Source organism: Notothenia coriiceps, unplaced genomic scaffold (genome assembly GCF_000735185.1).
Source record: "Notothenia coriiceps isolate Sejong01 unplaced genomic scaffold, NC01 NC01_scaffold00010738, whole genome shotgun sequence".
Taxonomy (NCBI): Eukaryota; Metazoa; Chordata; class Actinopteri; order Perciformes; family Nototheniidae; genus Notothenia; species Notothenia coriiceps.
The window spans coordinates 12491-30808 of record NW_011343439.1 but is presented as its reverse complement, the minus strand read 5'-3'; the positions used below and the strand labels follow the sequence as shown (position 1 = coordinate 30808).

Genomic DNA, 18318 nt, shown 5'->3' with positions numbered 1-18318 from the left:
GTTTTATGTAAAAAGTACAACAGCTTTAACAAGAACAAAACACTTCATATTACTAGGACCCAAATCCCATCCACCCACTCCTTTCAGGAATTATTTCTTTGATGTCACTTTCTGTGGCCTTAAAACCCATATTTTTTACAGCAGAGCTAAAAAGAAGAAACACATGTTCGAGGAGCACTTGAATATAGCATTAATGCCAGCTAAATCAAATTCAACATCATAATCACATGTCTGGCTTTAAATTGACACTGGAACAATAAAGAAACATTGGTGCTAAAATTAACCACATATCTACAGGACTAATCTGCTATACCAGCGAACTAGTGAGCTTTATTTATTTGAGTGTTTCTCAAAACCCACCTGAAACTGACATCACCTTTTGAGCACACGTTGAAGGTCAAAGTGTTGGTTCACAAGGACAGTTCAATGTACAACCTCAGGTCAGAATACAGTGCAATTTATGCCACTGACTGGAATGAAGTCCAGTAGGTCCAATTAGATAGGAGACAAATCAAATAAAGGTAAACCAATCAGTAATTGAAAGATAAATCAATCAACTATAAACGTTCTTATGTGTCTATCAACAAATCAAATGATTTCCTGATTAGAATCATTCGTTATAAATGTAGTTATAGTTTTTTATATAATTGTTGATGTGTAATCATTTAATTTTGTAAATTGTTATTATTATTGCTATTATTGTTGTTGTTGTTGTTGTTGTTATTATTATTATTATTATACAGTCTGGAAGGTAGCATCTCCTCCTTTTGTATTTTTGTATTGTATTCATCTGTTCAATTATCATACATGAACATCATACATTTGACATACAACAGACAAAGTCCAGGGGCAGACATACAAAGCAACAAGACATTATACAGTAAATAAAGAAAAAAGAAAAGACAAAAATACATTTTGATACTTCAGATTAAATATTAATATTCTTATTCCTAATGTTTTTAATAGTGATAGGCCTATATTTTTTACATTCTTGATGCACATTTTCAAAATGTGGTTTGGAGTCAGCCCATTTCTTTTTATGGATATGAAATTTCCCTAAAAATACAATTAACTACACAAAAAAGACCAAATCTGCGTCCATACCATCATCCCTGAAGTACAAGGTGTTTGTCCTGCAGTTTAACCTTTTGTCCCGTCTTTTTCCTAATAAAACATTATCATACCACAATATTCTACAATACAAACATTCATAAAATAAATGGCCAATAGTCCCTTATTGTAGATTACAAAGTGTACAGGAATATTCAATATCAAGTCCAAATCGTTGCAGTGTGTTTTTTGCGGGATATATTGTGTGTACATTGTCATTTTTAAAGTAAACCTCCTTAACTTTACTTTTGAGGTAGCATCTCCTCCTCGTCACGTCCCATCGTCTTGACGCTACGTCATCATTCAGGCTGAGTAGGGAGGCTAGCTAAAGCTGATGTATCCTATTGGTCGTTTCCGTCAATGTAAACATGCAGCAGTGTCAGCGGTGTAAACTGTATTGCTTAAGCGGCGTTTCCTTATTGTTTACAGCTTTATCTGAAGTCTGAATAATAATGGCAGTGTGGCTGAAAATAGCAGTCTCGGAACCAGGGCAGAGTAGTGTTAGCTTGATAACTAGCTAGCACTAAATAGCTTGCTAACTATCTGGTTGTGTTTGTATGAGGCTGGCCTTGCTAATTAGATAGCTAGCTTCCCATTGGTAGCCATGAAGGGCTAAATTCAGGTTAGAGAGGCAAAGATAGAAGGATGGCAAGTCATGTAATCTAACAAGGACTTATCGAGAAGTGGAGAAAATGAATAAATCCAGAAGGGACGGGGCTTCGTCACCTGCGAATGGAAGACAGGGCAATGGTAAGTCGCTAAGTTAACGTTAGCTTTCTTCATTCAGGGCAACCATATGTTGTGGGAATTCATATCGAAACTAGACTCTAGATACCTATTAATTAAAAGAACGTGATCACATGTGTCCCATGCTAGAGTTGGTTAAATGTCCCTCTTAACCTTACGTTAGCTGCATGTACAAGTAGCTTTAACGGTTTCAACATTACAGTGACGTTAAGCAAAGGCTAACTCTCTTTTTCCGTGTGTCAGACTGGGATACCAGACGGAAAAGGAAAATTGCGGACATCACACAGGCCCTCAGTGTGAGTCCAGTGGATGTTGCTGCTTTAAGAAGGATGGCTATCAGTGAAGGAGGACTGCTGACCGATGAGATCCGCTGTCAAGTCTGGCCTCGGCTTCTCAACGTCCCTCCTCATGTCTTGGAACAAGAGCCAGGTATCATGTTAGCAACATATCAACAAACAGAGCAATATCGGCTATGCCATCCCAAATGCCTTCCCTTTCTCACTTTGCATGAACTATGCATCCTAGGTGCAAAGTCTCCTTCATACGTATGGTAATGCTGATGGTGACATGTCTATTGTTTAAAACGTGTGTCACGATTGATACATTGTATTTTACTGCAAACGAAATATACCGACGAGTACAAATAAATAACCTGAACCTGAATATGTCTTGTCCAGAAAAGGTAGACCGGGAGGATAACAAGGACTACAACCAGGTGCTGTTGGATGTCCAGCGATCTCTGCGGAGGTTCCCACCTGGTCAGTAGAACACATACCTTCTCATACAAGTGGTTCATAAAGCCCTGCTAGTAATGTATTCCTACAGAAACTGAAATAGATCATCAAACACGATCAGGCTGTTCAACAGTACTGTTCAACAAATCTAACCATTCAAGTGAAGATGTTAAATATACTGTTAATTCCTTTACGATTTGAACCAGACAGAAAAATACATATTTGCTCAGGGGCTTGTTTTCATTTGGAACTTGTTGATAATTAGTGTTGTTACATTTACTTTAATACCAATCATCATACCATCCACTTGCCTTTGCAAATCTAAGTGTACTATCCTTCAGCACAGTTCAATTCCATGTCAAAGCTTTGCAAGTACTTGCCGTTAGTTTGACTTTTACTTGTACTTATCTTGGCAAAAAGACAGAATTCCAAAAGAGGGTGCAGACATTTGTTTTAAACTCAGCGCTACTGGAATTTCTGCTTGTCCATCTCACTAGTATTTCAACCATAGACATATAAATATTTCAACTAATCAAATCAAGATTTATCAATGTAGCACTCAGCTTCAAGGATCTCCACCCAAATGCTATTTTTGGTACAAAAGAAAGCTCTGATTTCAGTACATTTTAACCTGCCAGTGATCTGAGGCTTGTACTACGAAGCCGGATTTTCGCTTAGCGGGCTAACTTCAGGGAAAACTCTGGGTTTCCGGTCCTACGACGCTGGTTCTCTTTTTAGCGGGCTAGATCTCCATGGTAACTTATGCTGTGCGGCTCACCTGCCCCGGAGCAGGTTAGCTTGCAGGCTAAGAGCTCAACTCAGTGAAAGCACTGCCTGCTGACCAATCAGAGCTCCGTGTGCGGAGTTTAAAGCGATCAAGTCATATTACAGGAGAAAGGAAATACAAAAAAACTGCCGTTGCAGGAAAGACGGCCGGCAAAAATCACAGACTGTGTGAACGTGAACATTAATAGAATATCACCTCCCATCTTCAGAGCAATCGGACTATTATAACATTAGCGTTAAGAAAGCTTACTTACATATCTGCCACAACATAAGTAACCGGATCAGAGTAACATTAAGTACAGTCCGCGGCACTGTGAGTGCAGACGTCGATGTGTCCCATTATCATTCATATCACATCATACTGTATCATATATTTCCTTATCTGAGTCAGCTGAGCCGTATCTGTCCGTGCAACACTCACAGTGTCACTGTATGCAGAAGTATTATTTTAAGCAACACATTAAGTTGAAGAAACACTCGAGTCAAATGTAATTAAAGTCAGATCGTGTCTTAGACGGGGCAGGGATATCATAAACCTGTTAATGTACGCATTCAAACACTTTTTCTTTTACCAGCTGTATTCACCTTGCAGGTGCAACTATGTGGCTTTTTATCCTGGATAAAGTGTTTAAGTCATGGATGTTTAAAGTTTAACTTCTTCATATGTCTAATATTATAGTTGACTTTTCATTCAGGAAGTATGACGCTGCGCTTGTCCATGTTTGTGATTGGTCGAATGCTCCAAATACCACCCCTTTCATGTGAACGCTCACCTAACTAGATAGGTCACGGCTGGCTTGAGCGATCCACTTGATAACCCGCGTCGTAGGACCGCTTAGCGAGAGCACGCATGTTTTGGATTAGGCCAACCGGCTAACTCAAACATATCCAGGTTAGGTTGAACCGGCTTCGTCGTACAGGCCTCAGGTGGAAGTCAAAGAGTTCAGACTTTAAACATTGAATTGAAGAATCAGTCATTGCTAGTTTTGGAGGAAAAAACCTCAGCGCTAATATAGTGTACTGTTATTTTCAATAGTGTCCTATAAATATAAAAAGGATCCATAGTACTTAAAGCAATTGAACCAATTAGGTTTTATTTTTAATTGATGGAAGTTGAGGATTTGTTTGTTTGTTTATTCTTCATGTTTCTGGCAGGTTGGACTAGTAGGTACAATTATAATTCATGTTGCGATTCATGCTCATTAGATTGCATTATCTCCTATTTTAAAGCAGGGTAGAATAAAATAAGCACCTTTTCTACATTGGTTAAATACACACCCAGACTATGTTAGCATTAACAACTTTAATCTATTTTGGGTGGCCTTGTACAGGTATGCCAGACGAACAGAGAGAGGGTCTCCAAGAAGAACTAATAGACATCATCCTCGTAGTTCTGAAACGCAATCCCCAGCTGCACTACTACCAAGGGTACCATGACATCGTTGTCACCTTCCTATTGGTCCTTGGAGAGCGCCTTGCAACTGCTCTTGTGGAAAAGCTCTCCACCCATCACCTCAGGTGCATACCAAATACGTCATCTTCAGCATCTTTGTACTCTACTACCTATTTTCTCAGTTTAGCTTTCTCTGTTATGTTTTCTCTTATTCCTCCTTTTACAACAATAGTCCAATTGTGTTCTCTAAAAAGGCTCTTTGTTGTATGCTTTTTTTCAGGGACTTCATGGATCCTACCATGGACAACACAAAACACATTCTTAACTATTTGATGCCCATCATTGAAAGAGTCAACCCTGAGGTGCATGACTTCATGCAGCAGTAAGTCTCTCTGTTGTTTTAGTGATAACAGACCAAAGCAAATGATTCTCTCATAAGAGATTACTTCGAGGGCTTGAAACTTTGCAAAATAAGAAATCGATACCCACTTCATTTCAGAAACAGAATCAAATTTATTGCCAGGTACATTTACAAGTTATCTGGTGAATTCCTTGTATGTGTAAACGTACGTGGCAATACATTTGATTCTGATACTGTTTGTGCCATATAAACACAATTCACAAGTTACCTCAGTGGGGGAAACTTCTGTAGCAATGGAGAGCCAGGACTCAGAGAGACACGAGGAGAGTTGGAGCTTTGATGAAGAACTCTTTCTGTAGCTCGAGGTTTTAACTAGTTCGGAGTGTAATAATCAACATTCCTCATCAGTGAGAATAAACAATTATGGACCCTGAATCTAACTAGAGCTCTCGTCCATAGAAAGGAATGCGCGCCAGGGAACCTTCGTCCCTGAACAGTAAACTACCTCATGGCGGCTTGTGCTCTGTCACAGACTGGCAACAACAATGCGCCCAAGCTGCCCCTCCTTAAAAGAGATAGCAGCAATACCCAAGGCCGTAGACCTATGCCATGGGAAAGGAGACAGTGAGAGGAGAAAGTTATGAACTGTGTCGAAGGTTGAATACCTAAGCAAATTATTCCCTAACAACCTCAGTTTTAATCTAGGCAGAATGATAAGAATATTTGAACGTTTCATACCCTACACATCTTTCCCTGTGGTTGTGTAATGGGATACATTTATATCTGCTCTACATGTTTCCCACCGGTGTCTGCTGTCCTGATTGAATATATTTAGTTTCAAAAGCTTGTTCATTTAGTTGTCAAGGCAGTTTGTTCTATATTAATCCTGCCATGACAAGAGGGTAGCAGGAGGGTCACAGTATCTAGGCTGGTAGTTAATGTGAATTGTGCATGCAGCTTTGTGACACACCTTTTTAGAGATATCTTCTTCCAAGTATTATAAAACAACAATGATTTAATCTCAAATCATATGGTGGTGATGTAAGAGAAGGAGAAGTATGACGGTGCATTTAACACATACTGATCCTATTATGACAGCTCCAGTTACGTCTGTAAAGACTTAGAAACACAGGTTAAGTGGGGGGCACTTAGAGGGCTAACATGACTAGCTTTCTGTGTCCGCCACTTCCAGAAAGCACAATTTTTAAAACAATTATAACACACCTTAAAGTTATATTGCCTGATTGCGTGTTGATCGCTGGCATGTATTGATTGATTCTCAGGGCTGAGGTGGGGACAGTCTTCGCTCTCAGTTGGCTCATCACCTGGTTCGGCCACGTGCTTTCAGACTTCCGCCATGTTGTCCGGTTGTATGACTTCTTCCTGGCCTGCCACCCATTGATGCCCATATACTTTGCTGCTGTGGTGAGTTAAATCCGCCCCTTTACACCATTAAAAGCTCTATAGTTTACAGTGCAATACAAGCTAATACAACTATTGGTAAGAACATTCATATGAGCTACATAATGTTGTGTGTGAGTCCAAGACCAAAACTTAGACTTTGGGGAGGTTTTCTTTTATCTGCAACTTTGCATTCCTCCCAAGGAGGGTCCTCCGTGACCTTCACACATTAAACACCTTAGGCTCATCTCAATTGAATATTTCACCTCCTCCTTTCCCTCACTCGCGTCTTGCGGAGGCGGAGCTAAGACGCAAGGAAGGGACGCGAGTGAGGGAAAGGAGGAGGTGACAGAGGAGTCCTCACGTAGTAATTGGGATGTCCTCGTTTACTCCAGCGTCTCCATAAACAACGCCCTTTACTTCTGGTGCGTGCAGTTTTATAACCTGTCACTGGACTTGCCTGGGATTTAGTTTCTCATTGAAATGATTTCGTCCATCTCTTCCATTCATCTTTTGTTATAGTTTTCTATGTATTATTTTCGGTCCTGCATTTGTTTTTCCAGGTATAACATTTCATCTAAGTTATAATCATAACAATAATAATCATTGATGGATTAATTTCATTATGGTATTTGAGCTTGTTTCAGATCAACTTTTGTATTGGATGTTGTTATTCAATTTGTCCTACAGAAGAGAGACACACATCACTAAAATATGTATTAGTTATGCTACCTGTATTTGTATACATCCTAAATGTCTGACGTTCTGTGGGTCTGCCACACATGCATCAAAAACCACAAGTAAGAACTGTAGGCTAAGTTATTATTTTATAATCAAAACATTATTATTTGTAAGTTTATTTCACACACTTTAATGTTTTTATAGAGTATGATCTCCTCATTCGTTTAAGAGATTTAATATGTTTTACTGAAGCACTTTAAACATTTAATGACTCTGATCCTCTAACGGTAAGATCAGCTGCAGTGAGCAGAGGCAGCTGTGGGCGGAGCTCTGATGCGCGAGTAGTGAAAACACTTCCGCGTAGTCTGCTCTCGTGTATCCTCCCTCTCGTCTCCTCTGGAAGCCTCCTCCCTCACCCCTCCTCGACTCCTCCGTGTGCATTTCAGCGATTCGGACGTCCTTCAAAATGGCTTGTCCTGATCGATTTCCGAGTCAAGTCCCGAAGGAGGGGGAGAGAGGAGTCGAGGAGGGAAATTGAGATGAACCTCTTGTGTGAGGAGGCTCTGGGTATCCGGGGAACACAGATAACGGCTTGAGCATGATATAGTTATTGGACCCCAAGAATGGGACCTGGCCATGGCCGGCAAGATATGGACACATTGTTGACCTCTCCCTATGGTGTGGTTTTAAGACTTTGGGTAACTTATCAATTCAAAATAATGTATTAATACTTTGTAATGCACATAAGCTATATCATGACCATCTCTGACATTACATATTTGTAGATTAAATGTAATTATTCAGGTAAGGACAGCTCATTGTGTTCATTCTTATATTTGTCTGTGAAAATGTGCACGTTTTCTTCATCGTGGATAATTGCCTGTTCTCTGTGATATTGGTTGCAGATCGTACTGTACAGGGAAGAGGAGGTTTTTGAGTGTGAATGCGATATGGCCATGGTTCATCACCTGCTCTCTCAGATTCCCCAGGATCTGCCATATGAGACCCTCATCAGCCGAGCAGGAGACCTCTTTGTCCAGTTCCCTCCCTCTGAAATGGCCAGAGAGGCCGCCTCGCATGACAGGTACTAAACTCCTGAGGGATTCCAGCTTGCATTTTCAGATGCTACCTTTAATTTCTCTGCTACTACATTCACACTTTGAAACATGAATGTTACTATTTATAATAACAATCACTTTCTTCCACTTCTTCACTTGGTTGCTCACTGTTCCCTCATTAACGCTTTTATTTGATCTCTCTCTCACTCCCTCTTTGTGCCGTCTCTTTTCCTCCTAAGCATGGCAGCCTCTACCTTTAAGGACTTTGACCTTGCGTCAACTCAGCAGCGGCCAGACTCTGTTCTCCGGCGCCGGCGCAAACAGAAACAGGCTGCCCTGGAGAGATCAGCTGCGAACGCTGTAGTGACGGTGGCACAACCTTCAGCTGCACGCCGCTTTGTTCGCCTGGCTGTCATGGGTCTGACGGTGGCTTTAGGGGCTGCAGCCCTCGCCGTGGTCAACAGCGCCCTGCAGTGGGCCCCCAAACTGGACTTGTTTCCTTGAGCTGCTCCTCTTTCGACTCCTACGCTCCAACATACCGGTCCTTGACTGACTCCAGCTGGTGGGTCTGTTCCCAATAAACTTGAATGAATGAAAGCAGGAACAATACAGTCAATAACACTGTCTGGAGCGTCTTACGCTACTGTTATCTGCTAGGATGTGTCTTCACATCCTATGCAGGACTTCTAAGGCTCCATCTGAAGGTCCTTTTTATGACTCCTGAAGATCACGCACCAGTATTATTGCTGGTGTTATCAAATGAAGCATTCATCCTGCTATAATGAAGAGACTCTTTTTCTAAGAACTATTACTGATAGTGTCATTATTAAAGTATATTTATATTTGGTAATAGGATAATCTGCTATTGAGTTCTAATCACAGAGATATATGCTGAAATATTGTTGGACTCGCTACACTTGAAACTGCTGCCAATTAATTGTGTGTGTGTGTGTGTGTGTGTGTGTGTGTGTGTGTGTGTGTGTGTGTGTGTGTGTGTGTGTGTGTGTGTGTGTGTGTGTGTGTGTGTGTGTGTGTGTGTGTGTGTGTGTGTGTGTGTGTGTGTGTGTGTGTGTGTGTGTACTGGACTGAGACCAAATAGAGGATTGATAGAATCCTTATAATGTACTGTTTCTTAATCTATAGCAGTTGTATAAAGTCATGACAAACAGGCACTTTTTAAGTTCACTTTTTTTATTATGTTTCAGGCATGTTTGTTCCCTTCAAAGTTGTCCAAATAATAATTTGTACTCAATGAAACCTATCAACAATACCCATTATCAGTTTTTATCAAAGTAGATATATATACTAGATATAGTATTGCAGCCTACTTTAGATGCACATTTGAATCTTAAAATACAGATGATTATGCCCCAAAATGGATTTCCGCTTCACATCCATGAAGAAAAAAATCAACCATATAGAAATTGTTATGGTAGAGCTTTCCCATTATTGACTCACTTAATTGTTTGGTTGTATACCGTTATATGCTTGCTTCACTTAGATCTCTCCTTATAGTTCAGCAATAGACTCTTTCAAATATTGGCATCAGATCTGGAATAAACAGCGAGTACAATGAGAAAAGTAACAAGTTAACAAGGACTGCATTATTTTTACAAAATCACTTTAAAAGGTTTCATAGGTGCTTTTCTTACTACAACTTTAAGGGTGTTCAAGTCAGGGGGAAAAAAGCACCTCAGCCTTCGAAGGAGCGCTGTCCAAGTTCTTTTTGTTTTTAATGTGAATTTAGCTTTAACACATGCCATTTGGTAAGTTGTATTGCTTGAGTGTGGCATTCACATTTCAGAGGCAGTCCAGCTCATTCTAATGCTCCAATCATTTCATCCGATCACATAATGAAGTAAGGTGGGTTGTTTAGGTTTCAGTAGTGTGGTACTCAGCTCAATAGTTAAGAATATCAGAAAAATACATAGCAAATATTTAGTCAGAGCATTTCAATTTAAAATAGAGAATTGGGGCTAGTTATTGACTTGGTTCTAGGTCACCTATATTATATGGCACCATAACCAGTCATCTAAAAGTGTCTCATCTCATTAAATTAACATGTTGAGGAAAGTTGCATCTGCTTTATTAGGCACTGAATTCCCAAGCATCCCATTCCTGTGTTGTGGTCTACTGCTTTGGGTACATCAGTGATTCAGCGAGCAGGGGATTTAAAATGAAGGTGACCTGGAACATGTCCCTGAGGTGCCTGAGAGCGTAGTCATTCAGCAGCATTGTAATGCACCATGTATCTGCACTCAGTGGTTTTTATTTACTGTCATTGCACTCATTGATTGATCTGCCTTTTATGTTTATTTTGTTATAATAAATACTAATGTATAGTTGTACAAGAAAATGCTAATAAACTATATTGAAAATGTTCACTCGCTTGGACTCACACATGATAACATACGTATTGTGACTGGTATTAACATTCGCACTAAAGAGATTACAGCCAAATACCATTATTGAGCCTTTAAATAAGTCACGACAACCGTTAATTGGATTTGTAACCAGACATTACTTTATTTAATATTTTCCTCAAAACCTGTTTTTAATAGACACATTGGTCATTTTGTGACATTTCATACTCAGCGTGTTCGCTAAAGGCTCATCACTACATTGGAATGAGTTACTTAGTCACTTACCATCTTCAGCTGTGTCTGCACATTTCATTGTTACAATAATGCTAACATGCTATGCTTTTGTTGGCAGTTTAATGGAGAGACAATCAACACACTCCATGGATACAAGACATTCCCAAAATATATTGTATATGTAATAGCCCATTTGGTACTGTACTTATTGAGGGATGAACACTTTCAGTTAAAGTCCTAAAAGCATCACAGCATCATTATGTGTCCAGCTCCCCTTATTTCAAACTGATACTTAATTCAAGTCCTTCCATTCAACGTAAACAACATCCTTCACCACAGTCTAATTAGGTAACTCAAAGAAAATGGCTTTCTTTTACAGAACTGAAAACAAATAAACGTTGTCACTTATTAAGCAAAAGCAGCAAACATACATTCACATAGGAAGACATCACTTTGGTATCCAGCAATTGTTCTTTTGTCTGTAGTCCTGGATAAGAGTTGATCATGATTAATGAATTAATGCTATTGTTAGTTGTAACTGTAGTACACACAGGAAAAAAACAATGGGATTTTATTATTTGTGGAGTTATTATCTTTTTGGTAACTTCTGTTTATACTTTTTTAGTATAATCCTATCAGAGTTCTTAATTAAACCAGAGTAAATGCACAATGATTGCTGGCTCATCAATATGAATTGTAAAGAAACTAATAGCCAGAGGTCAAAATGTAAATAGCGGATTCATTTATCATGACAAAATATTCTGAATAGAGCAGAAAATCCCTTTAAAGCTTATTGAGGAGATGTAGGAGATATCGTTTGTATAGCTTGTGTCTATGTGGCAAGATGTATTTTAAGAGTGTTTGTTAGTCTCCTTCCCTCAGTGGCAGTTTTGGCAGTTGGGATGGCACGGCTGCCGATTGCCTCGGCATCCACAGCCTCCAGATATGTCGCCATTTCCCTGTAAAATACAACCAAATAAGAAATCATGTGTATAGCTTAAACACTTTCCTGAAAACTGAACCAATACTGTGAAAAAGAGTTTTGCATGTAAGAGAATTTTATTTTACATTTGGTCCCCAGCGAGCTTGTTTGGTGACCCAGCAGATTTCTGTCTTGCACATCAAACAGCAGATCCAGTCACAGCCATCTTTCTTCTGGACGATGATGTCACACCGTGGACACTTCATGGCCTCCCCATTCTGTAGAAGGCTCTATATTGAAATACAATAGTGTTATGTAAATATTAAAGCAGCCGCAGGGAGAAATGTGCAAATACAACTCATAAGTACAAAAAGCTACTCAAGATGATTGAAGGTAATTATTAAAATGTACAAAAAACAGCAGCATTAAACATCTACATACTAGAGGTCAAACTCATAACTCAAAACATAAATAAATACGCTGATCTTAGATTAAACCTGTGGCTATAATAACCATTAAACAATTACAAAATGGATATTTAAATATAGGTTTAAAGTCCAGATGAGAGCCAGAAGTTATAAAAAATAACAATACCTCTAATTTGGCAGGAATGGAGCATTTTACTTTATATAAAGTGCAGACAGTACAACATTCCTATATTCATAATTTATCATAAAATATGTACATTAGTGAAGAATAAATCATTTAGCACTAAGATTGTTACATTGTCTGGTTACCATTGTTTTAGTTGATCCCTACAGGATGTAAGAAATCTACATTTGAGGCGTCTTACAACTTTAAAAACATTGACCTACATCTAGCATCTGCTTAGTTTTCATAGCCGCCTCGTCGTTCTCCGCTCGTATACGCAGGTCATCCTGGTAGTCCTTGCAATTCATGCCTTCATGGATGGCCTGCAAACATACACTCACCATTGTTAATGTTCAGTGCTTATACATTACATTACATGTTAGTCGCTTTTATTCAAAGCGACTTACATACTCAATACGGCAATCCCCACAGGAGCAATTTGGGGTGAAGTGTCTTGCCCAGGGACACAACGACTGCAGCGGGGTTTGAACCTGTGCTCCCCTGATCCCAACACCAACGTACTAGTACACTGCGTCACATCCTAGTTACACTTTGTCACATCCTAGTTATACTATAACTAGTGTGAAACACGTGTCAAAGTACTATAGTAAATATCCGACAATTACCCTGCAGAGGATGCAGTTGGTTTCTTCGCAGAGCTCGCAGAGGAACTCGTTGACTTCGTCCTCGTAGATGCACCACCCCCGACAGTTAGGAGTCTGACAGTGGAAGCTGTGCTCGGAGCGGCTCTCTGCGATGCTCAGACGCATCTCCAGAAACCGCTGGTGCTCCTCTTCTGTGAGCAGCTGTATAATGTTACAGCGAGAGAAAGACGGAGAGTAAGAGTGTGCATAATGTAAGGCTGTTATCTTCATGGAAAGGAAATATAGAACTTGTTATCTGCCGCCAGTTAGAAGCCCTTGAGATGAAATCATTAGAAGAAGATATGTTTTTCTTTCCTCTTTTAATCAGTCTGACCAATCAGTGCAGACAGAAACACAGATTGAAATGTCATATTTCAATCAGGTTACATTGTGATAGATCATTGAAATAGAAATCTGTTCACATCTTTAACAACTAACTGTTTGAATAATTATTATTATTTGATGCATGCTATTATTTCCTGTTTACTTTTGCATGAGACTGATGTTTTAGATTTTGGACTGTTTGTCCATTTAAACATTATTTTATCTCCAGTCTCCCACTCACCGCTTGTATCTCTCTGTCCAGCAGCTTGCTGTCACAGTTCTCAGGACAGGACACCTCCGCATCTCGATTGTTCACTATAGTCCCTTTGAGACACTCCCTAAACAAAGACATGAGAAAAATACTAATAAATAAATGCTTTAAATACACATTTTTGTACATTATTGTCAATGTGGTCATTGTACTTTTGGAAAGCAGATACATATCTTACTTTTACACTGAATATCAAAGCTACACAATAATTAAGAGTGTCAGACCTGCAGAAGACGTGGAGACACTCTCTGAGCACGATGCCCTCTTGTGGCTGCAGGGGAGAGAAGCAGATGGGACACTCTTCCTCTGAGGCGTTGGGGAAAAGGCTTTGGTCATCTGTTGCCAACAAGTTCCGGTAGTTCCTCTCACGTTCCTCCTGCTGAGCCTTCGTCACCAGGAAGAGAGAGAGTCAATCACAATACAGAGATGTACCACACATTGACATGACTCATTACAGTGACCCGTGATGCTGGAAAATAGAAAGTGAAACCACTAGGCTCATGAAAACAAACTCAATTCAACTAGTTTTCCTCAGCATCGCCACAGTTTATGGTGGTGTTATATTACAAAACGACATTTAGCTATGTAGCGTAATTAACTGCTTCTGCATTTCACATACCATAAAGAATGTTAGTTACAACTTTGTATTATCCTTTCCATACTTATAGCTGGTGTGCTCTTAAAACATAAAGACTAATAACATCACCACACATTCAGTTTCAGTTTGTACTCTCCAACATCAGTTCATTTTTGATGAATCGCAAAATTCTCTATGCACCCATTTGAAACTAAAATGTGTTAAAAATAAAACAAATGTAAAACATAATGAGATTGGATAGTTTCATAATTGGAACATTGACAACATTGCCAACATTGCCAAAGAACAACATTTAAATGTTAAAAAGAAGAGCTAATACGCTCCAAAGACATTTTCTTTTAGCATAAATGTAAAACCTTTTATTGATCATAAGGTCAGTGGCCTTTTTTTGTATAATCTAGTGCACAAAATACACCCGTCCTGTCCTGAAGTTTACTTTTGTGATGCCTTTGAGGTTCAGTTTTGTTTGACAAGGTGATAGGGCTATTTCATCAATGATATGTTCCAGCATTGAGGCCATAGCTGATGACAATGTCAAATGAAATGTATTATAATATTTTGCCCCTTGTGTATGTAAATAGGAAGGACAACTATGACCTCAATAATATACATTTGAAACAACACAAAGACAACTCCACTGTATGTTATTCAATATCTGACATCAGGGTTGCGTCAAATTTAGATGTAGAATTGACATCAGGCTTAAAACTTTTCAGGAATACATATTTTAAACCTTTTAAAGAGCACTGTTACCTGTTCATACTGCAATGTGGCCAACTGTTCCTGTTGAATCCGAAGAATCTCCTGCTGGTCTGGTTTGTAGATGTCAGGCACCTGGTAATCCTCGGGCCGGTCCCCTCCACACGCCTCGCAGCCAGGACGTGTAGGTTTGTTCAACAACGTACACATAGAGCAGGTCCAGCCCAACTACTCACAAACGCATAAATACAGTAAGTTTGTAAGTATATGTTGAAACAAGCTCAACCACACTAAAGACATGGTGTCCAACAGGAGTTGTATTCTGACCTGAGGTTTAGGAAGCACGTTGGGTTTAGCAGGAAGAGGAGGAGGAACTTGTTTATTGTCTGGAGCTGTCTTTTCAACACCACCTCCTCCCGTCCCTCTGGGAAAAAGTTGCATCACGATGCCTGAACATAGATGATTATTCCATAAAATGTAAATGTACCCAGTAAGTGGACCTTTTCATAAACCTGTAATCAAGCCTGAGTTGACCCTCAGTATATTTTCAGAAATGTGCATTGTTCGATTGGACAGTTTGTTTGCGTGGTTACTTTTCAACCAGGCAAAGTCTGATCAAACTACAAATAAAGTATGGCTAAAGTCAGAGGTTCCTAAAACGTTTAGGTCCAGGGATCCTTTACAGGGGAGAACATTTTCTAAGGACTCCTTCATAATTATAACCCCAATGAAGCATATCCTTACTAGTATTGGCACTCCTTGATCCCATTAAAACTAAATATTTAGCTAAAATAATTCAGAACTGTTCTATAATGATAAAGCAAAACAGATTTCCATTCAAATGTTATTAATAAAGCAAATAAAATGTACCAGAAACCCCCCTTTGTAAATCAATGTTGTGTGTGTGTGTGTGTGTGTGTGTGTGTGTGTGTGTGTGTGTGTGTGTGTGTGTGTGTGTGTGTGTGTGTGTGTGTGTGTGTGTGTGTGTGTGTGTGTGTGTGTGTGTGTGTGTGTGTGTGTGACTGACCATCCATGCGTTCTTGCTCCTGATCCAGCTTGTGCTGCTGCTGTGTGAGATGAGCAGCCTGGGCGGAGAGGATAAACAGGAACACCTGGTCTCCGTCACTTCGGACCCCGTGGCTGAACAGCGTCTCGTGGTCTTGAGCCAACCGCTTCCCGATCACCCACCGCTGCACAGAGGGGACGAACCCAAAGTCATGGCTGAACTGTGAACAAAAAATTAGACAGACAGATCATTCAACTTTGATTTGGGAGGTGTGTGGCGCAGTGGGCTAGAGGTTGGTGTTCGGATCAGGGGAGCACAGGTTCAAACCCCACTGCAGTCAGCATGTCATTGTGTCCCTGAGACACTTCACCCCAAATTGCTCCTGTGGGGATTGTCCACAGTAAGTCGCTTTGGATGAAAGTGTCTAACATGTAATGTAATGTAATTTCAACATTTGCTACAGACAGCAACAAACCAATCTGTAGCATTAATTACATTTCATGCTTTGAAGAATTGCAATAAAAAATATAAAGCTTCAAACACAGTAACAGAGGCAATACAGAACAGAATACAAAGAAAACAGCTAAACAAGTGATAACATTTCAGATTCAACAAAGGATGGGCTCTTTATATTACTGATTTCTCAGGTTTGTACTATAGATGATAGAGTGATAAAAGAAGAAAACTGCAAGTGTTTGCCGTTACATCCGTACCTTGTCTTTAAGTTGTGCAATTGTCATGTCAGATGAAACCAGAACAGTCACTTGGATGTAGTTATCTGACTGAGCGTCCTCCACTCCAACCTTCAACCTATTGAAACAATAGAACAGCCTTGTCCGTCTATTTTTATATTTACACTTGCATCCAACCTCAACTTGTTTTCAGACTGTAGTAACCACACCCAGAAATATGCAGCACTTGCATGCACACACTTTTCTTGTTGGCACATTTTACTTTTATTTTCGTATTCCTTATAAAATACAATCCCAATTCAAAACAGCCAGCGCTCTAAAAATTAAAACTTGTTTTGGAAACATTTGAACAGAATAAGGAAGTCCCACTCAGACACACGCATACACACAGTAGTGTCCCACCTTATGGAGCCCTGAGGGTAGGCCTGAGTGTTGACACTGACAGATACTGGAACAGAGAGTTGTGACAGTTTTTCACACAGTTTTCCTGCTTCCTGTCCGTCTCCACGGCTGAGGGCTTCACTTAGAGAGAGGGCCAGTTCCTCGGCTGCACAGGAAGCAAAGGAAGAGTTCTTAACCTCATGTGGGAAAACATAAATCACTTTCATATACCTGTCTCATTACATTTCTTTTGACCTTTAATGTCTAATTGTATTTAAATGCAGATTTATAATGTGTTTCTTTTGCCCTATTTCTTTTATGTCTATTCTTTTTTTTTAAAGGCATTACATTTGTTGAAGTGTGCTATACATTGGCCTTGCTTTAGATAGGGCTCCTACCAACTCCTGTGTTTATCTGTCACTTACTGTATACATTACATTTGACTGTACTTTAATCAGAGAGACGAAGAGACGTGTACAGTAGCCTATGGCTAATCAAAACAATGACAATGACATTTTGACTATCCTTTAAAACACTCCTGAAATAATTCGCACAGTAAGATACACACATTATTTTAACTGGGACATGCGGTTATTTAAATGTCATTAGCAGCAGTATCATGTGATCTAATAGGTTAGATATAACAAAATCGAAACCACGTTGAGCCACTAACCCTCTTTCAAATGCCCTCTCGGTGAAACTGGAGAGGCCATGATCACACCATAGACTGTAAAGGATCACACCTGAAACGACAGGTGACACAACATGTATCGCACAAACATGGCAGTAAAGACAAAACAGAGCTGTGTACAACACAAGTTTAAATCCAACCTTCTCGGGACGTGTCGCTGCAGTCCTGTCCGCATTCAACACACACTTCCTATAGTCTACTTCAATGTAGGAAAATCCGTTTATGAGTAAAATGGGAAGTTAAACCACAGCGAAGTGAAGGCTATACTACTTGTTTTCTTCTTCTGTCGCTCTGCCTAGCTCTCAATAGGTAGAATGGAAAGTGAAACTCATTCAGTTCAGGAAGAAACATTTTAAAAGGTTCGCTCAAATCGCTGTGCTCCGCCCCTCGATTTACTAGAAAGCTTTTAGTTTATCTATGCATTTTGTACACTTACAAAAAGATTTATAATATAAATGTTGTAAAAATGTAACGAACATTTCCTTTAACTATCTGAATGTTGTCTTTAGTTAACGCCCCCCCCACACTTATGGCTATACTTTTTACATTGGGCTACCCTGGTCAGCTATGCCTCCAGCTCAAGTATCAAGTCACGACTAAAATATTACCATAATATAAATAACCATGCATG

General features: G+C 39.6%; 2 protein-coding genes across 5 annotated transcripts; one reads left to right on the top strand and one right to left on the bottom strand.

Moving 5' to 3' along the window:
• The first annotated feature begins 1404 nt into the window (after nucleotides 1-1404).
• tbc1d20 (TBC1 domain family, member 20) lies at nucleotides 1405-9273 on the top strand. Of its 3 annotated transcripts, none has more exons than XM_010771982.1 (8): nucleotides 1405-1860; nucleotides 2101-2286; nucleotides 2535-2615; nucleotides 4709-4895; nucleotides 5051-5152; nucleotides 6415-6556; nucleotides 8194-8297; nucleotides 8511-9273. In XM_010771982.1, exons 1-8 carry the CDS (start codon nucleotides 1803-1805, stop codon nucleotides 8773-8775), a joined length of 1125 nt encoding a protein of 374 aa, XP_010770284.1. In that variant the 5' UTR covers nucleotides 1405-1802; the 3' UTR covers nucleotides 8776-9273. The 3 variants fall into 3 exon arrangements, with proteins under 3 accessions (XP_010770284.1, XP_010770283.1, XP_010770285.1); XM_010771981.1 differs by having other exon boundaries at nucleotides 8119-8297; XM_010771983.1 differs by lacking the exon at nucleotides 1405-1860 and having other exon boundaries at nucleotides 2128-2286; nucleotides 2540-2615; nucleotides 8119-8297.
• A 1708-nt stretch (nucleotides 9274-10981) lies between these two features.
• Nucleotides 10982-18007, bottom strand: rbck1 (RanBP-type and C3HC4-type zinc finger containing 1). Of its 2 annotated transcripts, none has more exons than XM_010771979.1 (13): nucleotides 17828-18007; nucleotides 17670-17739; nucleotides 17018-17162; nucleotides 16637-16733; nucleotides 15945-16143; nucleotides 15245-15366; nucleotides 14972-15145; nucleotides 13845-14005; nucleotides 13591-13687; nucleotides 13008-13187; nucleotides 12606-12704; nucleotides 11937-12080; nucleotides 10982-11827 (listed from the first exon to the last, which is right to left on the bottom strand). In XM_010771979.1, the coding sequence occupies exons 2-13, from the start codon at nucleotides 17707-17709 to the stop codon at nucleotides 11747-11749; spliced, it is 1539 nt and encodes a 512-aa protein (XP_010770281.1). In that variant the 5' UTR covers nucleotides 17710-17739; nucleotides 17828-18007; the 3' UTR covers nucleotides 10982-11746. The 2 variants fall into 2 exon arrangements, with proteins under 2 accessions (XP_010770281.1, XP_010770282.1); XM_010771980.1 differs by having other exon boundaries at nucleotides 15945-16107.
• Between the last annotated feature and the right edge of the window lie 311 nt (nucleotides 18008-18318).

What these genes read in the sequence shown, in the direction of transcription:
- rbck1 (XM_010771979.1), bottom strand. Translation starts at nt 17,709, where the DNA reads ATGGCCTCTCCAGTTTCACCGAGAGGGCATTTGAAAGAGG. An exon ending in TTGCACAACTTAAAGACAAG is followed by an intron (nt 16,144 to 16,636) that starts GTACGGATGTAA and finishes TTTTGTTCACAG; the next exon opens with TTCAGCCATGACTTTGGGTT. An exon ending in TGTCTCCACGTCTTCTGCAG is followed by an intron (nt 13,688 to 13,844) that starts GTCTGACACTCT and finishes GTCTTTGTTTAG; the next exon opens with GGAGTGTCTCAAAGGGACTA.
- tbc1d20 (XM_010771981.1), top strand. Translation starts at nt 1,803, where the DNA reads ATGAATAAATCCAGAAGGGACGGGGCTTCGTCACCTGCGAATGGAAGA. An exon ending in GAATGGAAGACAGGGCAATG is followed by an intron (nt 1,861 to 2,100) that starts GTAAGTCGCTAA and finishes TCCGTGTGTCAG; the next exon opens with ACTGGGATACCAGACGGAAA. An exon ending in CTCTCCACCCATCACCTCAG is followed by an intron (nt 4,896 to 5,050) that starts GTGCATACCAAA and finishes GCTTTTTTTCAG; the next exon opens with GGACTTCATGGATCCTACCA.